The 8,339-nt window shown below is 36.6% G+C and overlaps 1 protein-coding gene across 1 annotated transcript; it reads left to right on the forward strand.

The window, feature by feature from the left end:
* Window positions 1–6,014: 6,014 nt before the first annotated feature.
* Window positions 6,015–6,584, forward strand: LOC107009791 (probable receptor-like protein kinase At4g39110). The gene has a single exon (XM_015209124.1). It carries the CDS (start codon window positions 6,015–6,017, stop codon window positions 6,582–6,584), a length of 570 nt encoding a protein of 189 aa, XP_015064610.1.
* Window positions 6,585–8,339: the final 1,755 nt, after the last annotated feature.

An 8,339-nucleotide genomic window follows, 5' to 3' on the forward strand; every position in this document is an offset into this window, starting at 1 on the left:
TTGAATGTCATTTTCAGTAATCTATAATTTCATCGTGTTTTATTAGTGTGTATGACGATTTTGATATTATAATTGAATTATTAATTGAGTGAGGTTTGGTTAGTAATGAGTGGGTAGTGGATTGGTTTATAAATTATATTAATAAATTAAAATTATAATTAATAGTTGAACGCCAAGTATTTAAAAAAATATTTAACGAGTTTAATTTTAAAACAATTAAAAAAGGGTCACTTTTGAACTCAAATGTGGATGACAAGGGTATTTTGGAGCCAATAGGTGGATGAAAAGGGCATTTTGGAGACAATAGGTGGAGGAAGGGTAATTTTGTACCATTTTCAATACTTTAAGGGCATATTAGGCCCTTGTCCGGAAAAAGAAAGGAAATATTATGAGGTTGATCAAGATCAAACTAAGGTGCCCCAAATCTGAAAAATGCAATTATTAAGTTCAAAATAAGATTAAGTATTGCCCAAGGGAATCGAAATCGGGTTCCCTTGTCCAATTCCGTATTGACACATAAGTCATATGTAAGTAAATATTTAATGAATGCTTCCTGTAAAGATCAAAATCAATATATTGGCATATCTACAAGATGCATAAGTCTTGTACCACATAATCTTGGGTAAACATGAATCACTTAGACAAACTATGAATGAAGCCTCATGGCTTGTATGTGTGGACTCATAAGTCTATCGTAAGTTTAATAGTAAGTGACCCTAAGATGTATGTGACAAAATAATTTAACCCTAGAAGGGTTAAGTAAGAGTCTAAAACACACTAAATGGCCAAGTGCATTGGCATATGATGAAATGAATATTAACGTGAAGGGGTAAGTTATTATGAAATACAAATGTGTTAAAGTTAATGAATGAGGTGACAATATGATAAGAGACTAATGTGAAAGATGAGAGCAATCTCAAATGAGCCTAAGTAAATGTTACCAAAATGTACTCACGTATGAGAGTGTAAAGCTAATGAAGAGACCAGTCTCTATGAACACTCTAATGAAAGTATTGAATTTAATGCATACTTAATACTAATGATGAGATGAGAAATCATCTAATGAGCTATGATGTTCTCATACTAAAAGCCAGCTTCCATGATGTATGAGTTGAATGCAATGGAACTTTATACTTAGCATCGATAGGCTAGCTATGAGCGGTGATGCCTCCCTTCGGGAAGGGAAGAGGTTTACGTAACTCTCATTAGATGAGACTGTACGACATGCCAGGTATGGGTATACTTATATCTCCTAGTCATTGAGCCTGTGCTTCCAATATAGGGATCTAGCAGGATTCAATTCTCTATATACGCTAGCATGTTTTGGTTCACTTTGGCCGGTTATTCTACCTCTTTTCGGTGTGGGGATTACACACTGGATTTTATGATGCTAACATGATCTATGTCGGTTAAGGTTAAAGTTCCCAAAGAAAGAATGAGGTCAACCTCAAAGAATACACATAATGAAATGAACGAGACCAAAGTTGTTAGGATAGAATAATCAAGAGGTGAGCTAGACTTAAGTAATGACACTAGGTTATTCTTGGTCATTGCATAGAGAACCCGATGAGAGTCTTAAACTACATCCTAGGTATGAATTGTGGTTGCACTAGTATATGAAAGAATGAAAATGAAGTACGTACAAATGAATGAAGAAGACTCTATGTTTGCTAATGAAGGCTCGATAGTTGAGGTCCCATATGTTGAGCCCTCATTTTGGGAAGTCCGATGTCAAGTCCATGATTCAAAGGTCTCATGGCATATGAAAGAATGATATGAACTATGTGATATGATATGTTCAATATGTTATGTATTGTTTGCAAAATAATAAGTATGATGATGCATGTTACTCTCATAGCAAGACTTTCCTAATCTGATTTTGGCAAGTCCACTGACTTGACTTTCCATAATTCATATCTTTAGGAGAGAGCTCTTCTTAATCATGCTTGTCCTTGGTGTGTGCTTGAATATACTTATACATAGTACAAGTGTGTCCTAATCCCATACAATTTATACTTTTATGTGCAGGCATAGTGGGACGCTAGAGCTTACGATACGACGCTGCAACTACCGGACATGGAGCATTCATCCGGACATGGTAGGACCTCATGATTTTGAGGACGCCTTCCCATTATATTCTAGCTTATATATAGGTTTAAGTTAGTGGAGTATGTTCCACTAGCGTTTCTTTCTAATTTTATTTCGGACATTGCATTGGTGCCATTTTTGCAAGTATACACTTAATCCAATATTGAACTATTTCTTTCATTTGATGATCTTAATATTATATGGTTGATTGTGAACGTTTATGAGTTTAAGTAGAATTTCTTATATGAATGTTAAGTAACTAAAAGTTCAAATTTTTCCGCTAAAATTAACCTACATGAAGTAACGATGACGTATGTAGGCTTGTCTGCGACCTTTGAGAGGTCAACGACACCGGTCTCGTCTGGGTCTAGACTCTGGTCGTGACACACCCTCTCTCCCAGCTTGAGCCGTGATGGCTTAAGCCTGATTAGTGATGTCCTGTGCCATCTGCTGCAAAGTATTCCTCACTTGACCATCTGTCAACCCTGCTGGATTGACAGGCACTTGATCAACAGCAACTAGGGCTTGAGGAGGAACTTTATTTCCTCCACCAGCTGCCTCACGTACCCTCCTGCCTGCATTTTTCCTTGTATTCATTATCTACACGTAGATACAAGAATAGAGTTAGATTCTTAATGACACAATTATGTCACAGTTCTACATAGCACGATAAAGAGTAGAAGAAGGGAAAATTTCCTAAGTATTATGTAATCTCTAATTCAAGATAGTGGTGCACTTCACTATACCATAACTTAGAAACTACTTAATGTATTTGATATGATCCTGATGTCTTGGATGTTTAACCTAATGCTCTAATACAAAATTTTTGACCACCTCATTTTTGAATCAGAACCGCAACAGGCGTTGTTAACCTCTCAGAGGTCGCAGACAAGCCTCTTCTTGCATTCATCACATTCATACGGTTAATTTTAGCAAAAAATTTGAAATCTTTTTTATATAGTTAAAGTATACATAGACTTCATATAAACACATAGTTGTAAGGAAGTTCATTTCTCATACATCAACCATCTAATTATAAGATCATGCAAATTGAAAGAAATGGAATCTCATGTCATAAGTATTACTTTCCAAAACAACATCATTATAAGTGTCTGAATAAATTAGGAAAGAAACACTAGTGGAACCTACCCCACTAGTTCAAACCTACTACTAAGAAAGAATTATAAAGGCAGGCATCCTCGAATGCATGAAGACCTACCAAGTTCGGATGAAGTCTCTAAATCCGAACAGCTGTAATGATACCCTCAACGTCCACCTGAGCGTGAACCTAAAATAGTAATATTGTATGGAATTAGTACACACTTGTACTAAGTATGGGTACATGTAACAACACATAACGGTAATGCATGAAGAAGAATGGCTCTTCCTAATCAACATGATTTCTTAGAAGGTCAAATCTTTTGACTTTGACCATTTCATAGTAGGAAGGTCATACCATGAATCTGTCACACATCATACACACATAGATTCACATAATATATATTTCATGATTTATATAGTACATATTTCATATCCATGATATCTTGGAATCATGGACGTAGCATTAAGACATCTCAACTGATGGCCCAACATATGGGATCTCAACCCGAGGGTCTAGTTTAGCAAACACAGAGCTTCTTCATTCGTTCATTTATACTTCACATTATTCATTTCATTCATTCATAGGCTGATGTTAACACAAGTTATACCTAGGATGAATTTTAAGTCTCTCATCGGGATCATGAAGTGCAATGACCAAGAATGACCTAATGTCATTACTTGAATACGATTTCACCTCTTGATTGTCTTGCACAAACACCTTCGGTATCGTTCATTTCATTATCTTTAATACTTTGAGGAACTTCAACCTTAACCGACATAGATCATGTGAGCATCATGAGATTCGTTGTCTCCCCCGCACCGAAAAGAGGAGGAGTCACTGGCCAAAGTTAAACCAAAAACATGCTAGCTTTAGGGGTTCGAACCAAGCTAGTTCCCTATGTTGGCAACATAGTTCAAATACTAGGAGATTTAGAGAGACCCATACACACCTTTGTGGATAGTCTCATCTCATGAGATTTATGTGAACCTCCGCCCTTCCCGAAAGAAGGCATCACCACTCATAGCTAGCCTATCGGTGTTTAGTTTAAAGTTCCTATTTACATTAAAGTCATACATCATCGAATCTTGCTTCTTAGCATGAGGTAGTCATAGCTCCTTAGATGATTTCTCATCTCTTCTTTATGTATTAAGTGCGAATTGTCCTTACACTTACATATAGAATGTGATTGACATTTGCTTCTTAATATTCAACACTCTCTTAGGTGAGTACTTTTTGTGACCTTTACTTAGGCTTGGTTGAGACTTGTCTCATCATTCATCTTAGCCTCTTATCATGTTTTCACCATTTTCTTAACATCCTAGTTTAACATAATTACTAACCTCATAACGTGAATGTTCATTTATTAAGAGTTATATTAGAGTTATGCATTTTACACATTCAGCCAAGTAACCCAAGTTCGATCCTTAGTGGCTGCATTCCATTTCATTTTAATGTGTTTCACAATTTCAGTCAAGGGACCCATGTTTGAATCCCTTGGGCAGCCCTTGATTTTTCTTTTTAATTATTTAGAGTGCTAGGTAACTTCACTTATTTCATCCAAGAGGATTTGGGATCGAATCCCAGTGGCCTCAATTTTATTATTTTTATTTTGGTGTTATATTTATGTATCTCACACCCTTGTCCAAGGAGCCAAGTTTGAATCCCCCCTCCCTCACTATGTTCTTTTTTCTTTTAATTTAAAGGTTCTTTAAACCTGCCCATGTTTGAATCCCCTCTCTCACCCAATTTTCTTTTTTATTTTTTATTTTAAGATTAATCTGTTTGTATTAGGACCTGAAGGATTTTGATATTCACTGTAAAAGGCAGGAACTATTCTTCTTCATATATATTAGTGACTAGCCAAAACCATGTTCATTTAACATAATGTTTTAATTCACTTTCTTACATTTAGCCTAGACGTTTAACTCACAGTTTTGCATATACTTTTGACCAATTCATTAAGGAGTTTACTTTTACTTTCTTATTCATGAACATCACGATTTCTTTTGCATGTTAAACACACAACATTGCATAACGCATGATTCACCATTTTCTTCAAGTTAACAGTAACAATACAATTACGAAAAACAACTTTTTTTTGCACATACGACATTTAACATTCGGACGTACATAACATATCATAAACCGCCCGTAAAATACATTACACACAACCACAATCATTCCTATAATCATCTACCAGAAGTCATACCAACGCATGTATCAATTCGTTCATAGGATCTAATGAAAGGGGCATGCAACGGGGGACAACCTTAGTTTTCGATTGGATTTAAACTAAACCTCAGAGAACTCTTGGGAAAAGGATTAAGAGATAAGAAAACTCATACCATTTCAGCCTTTACAACCAACCACAACCACACGTTTCCACCCACACAGAAACCTTTCTTCCGAGCTTCGATTCTTGTTCCCAAGTGAAGTAATTTACTTAAAACACTTAGGCATACGAATTCTTCTTTTTTTTATGGATGCAGACAAGAATACTCTTAGAACAGTGAGTATAAGTTTATTTTCTGTTTTGAAATTGTGAGGTAAAGCTTTAAATACTTTTAGGATTAATATAATGAATTAAGAGTGGGCAAGAAGCACACACCTATTGGGATTCATGCACCCCTTTTGTGGGAATTGTTGTTGACTTATTCAACACAATTAAAATAGTAAAAATCAGATTATAAAATATAGTTAAGTTATCATAATTCCCCTCCTTAATTTCTCTAATTCTTTTAATCTACTAAGTCGCCCTTACTGCCTCCAACTCGGCTCCAACCCAACTGTGGAGGTAGGGTCAATCTCGGGTTTGACCACTGAGATGATATTGGTTTATGAGTTTATGCAAAATGGTCCATTGAGAGATCATCTCTATGGAAAGAACATACCGCCTTTATCATGGAAGCAACGATTAGATATCTGTATTTGTACTGCTCGCGGACTTCATTACCTCCACACTGGTGCATCTACTGGGATCATACATAGAGATGTCAAAATCACCAACATTTTGCTTGATGAGAATTTTGTCTCAAAGATGGCTGAATTTGGTCTATCTAAAGATGGACCAACAACAGAACAGACTCATGTGAGCACTGTTGTGAAGGGAAGTTTTTTCTACTTAGATCCTGAATACATTAGGAAGCAACAGTTGACAGAAAAAACTGATGTCTACTCATTTGGGGTTGTACTTCTTGAAGCCTTATGTGCTCTTCCTGCTATTAATCCATCATCACCAAGAGAGCAAGTGAATTTGGAAGAATGGGCAATGCAGTGGAAAAGAAATGGGTTAGTGGACAAGATAATTGATCCAACACTTGTAGGACATATAGATCCAGAATCAATGAAGAAATTCACGAAAGCAACAGAGATGTGTCTACCCCTAGACCCATAAATACATTTATACCCCTAGAACCCTTAAAACCTAGGACTAACCTTCTAAGTCCGATTAAGACTCATCCGGGTGAATCCTAGTTTTCAGGTACACTACATGGCTGGAACCAACCCTGCCTAGATCAACTAACTCACCAAGTTAGTTGGCTTGGCTGGTGCATAGGTTCATAGGTTTGGTTCCACACGCATCAATCCGTGTGAACCGGGTCTAACCTACGTATTCTATGTACGTTTAGGCCTTACTTTGCATAGTTGTGTTCGGGTTGTCACAATTCCTTCCTTCAAAGAATTTGTGTCGTTCGGAGACGATTGTTTCTATGGGGAGGATAATGTAACACCTTGAAAATCCTAGGCATATTTTAAATTCTAACATAGGTGTCATAAAGTATAATCACTGTTTCTAAGTCAATTTTTAATAAATATAGGTCATTTAGGAGGTTTAAGAACAAAAAACGTACATGATGTCCAGAAAGTATTTTCAAAGGGATGATAGTGTGCCTTAGCGTATTTGACCAACTTTTAGGAGTCGAAAATGTACAAAAATTGGTAGAAAGGTAGATAATAGGTGTTTGAGTTGTTTCATGATTGAAACGTACGGGTAAGACTCCCTAAGGACCAACGAAGGGCCCTTGAGGAGGACCCCTATAGTTTGATGCACACTGTCAGACAGTGTGCATCGACGGGACAGAAGACGGACCGTGTGTGGATCAACTGGGCATTTATGTTACCGTCATCCCACAGTTAGGCTGGTGGAGAAGGTCCTGTCACTTGCACAGCCTTTGAACTCATCGACGAAGTGCAAAGGTGCAGGCTAGTCCGTGAGAGGATCGACTGGGCATCAATGCCACCGTCGTCCCACACTTAGACAATTTGTTGGAAGACCTCGCCTACAATATCTCTGACCAAGACAACGGAGTGCAGGATGGAGGGGGGTTGTCCGTCGACTCACAGGCAGCCCGTCAATCGAGGTTTAATCTGTGAGGGTCGTGTTTTCTGCCTAATTTGAGTTGGTCTTATTTAATTGATTAAGTGGTATAGGGGTTAGTTGGGGATTAAAGGGAGACAAATAAGTTGATTAAGTCCCACTGTAAATACCCTCAACCCTTATTAACCTAAAGACAACTCTCAAATAAACTCTCTTCCTTCTCTTATTTCTCTCTCAACATGAACTCACCATTTAAGATTAGCAAGGACTAGGGTTTCGGGGATGGAAAGGTACAAATTCACCATCAAACTGTTGACAAACATTAAGGTATGTGTTCTATTCACCTTTGAGACTCTTTTCTCAAAGGGTTGCTTCAAAATAGATTTCAAAAAGTTGAGTTTTTTATGGGTTTCATTCAATTACGAAATTGAATATGAATTGAGTTGTTGTTGATTTCTCTAGTTTATATTGAGTATATTAACATTTCATTCAATTTTTTTATGGTAATTGTTGATGGTTTGGTCTAAATTGAAGAATACGATCCATCATCCCAACCTTAGGTAGTGATCTTGACCTACATTGTATTGTGATCAATCAATTGAGTTGTTTTTTGATTAGATTGCTATCCTATGGTGTTATTTTTGTTAATAAGATGAATTATAGGCATATCATGCTCTTTCTTGAGATGTGATTTAGGTGATGAATTATAATATGATATTTGCCTATATATCTTATCTCAAGTTGTGATCTAATGATGAATTGTGTTTTAGATATGAAATTGGCCTTGTTTTTTTTATTGATTATCATTGTGTTATGATGTTACTCCCCGTG

The sequence above is a fragment of the Solanum pennellii genome, chromosome 2 (assembly GCF_001406875.1).
Source record: "Solanum pennellii chromosome 2, SPENNV200".
Classification (NCBI taxonomy): Eukaryota; Viridiplantae; Streptophyta; class Magnoliopsida; order Solanales; family Solanaceae; genus Solanum; species Solanum pennellii.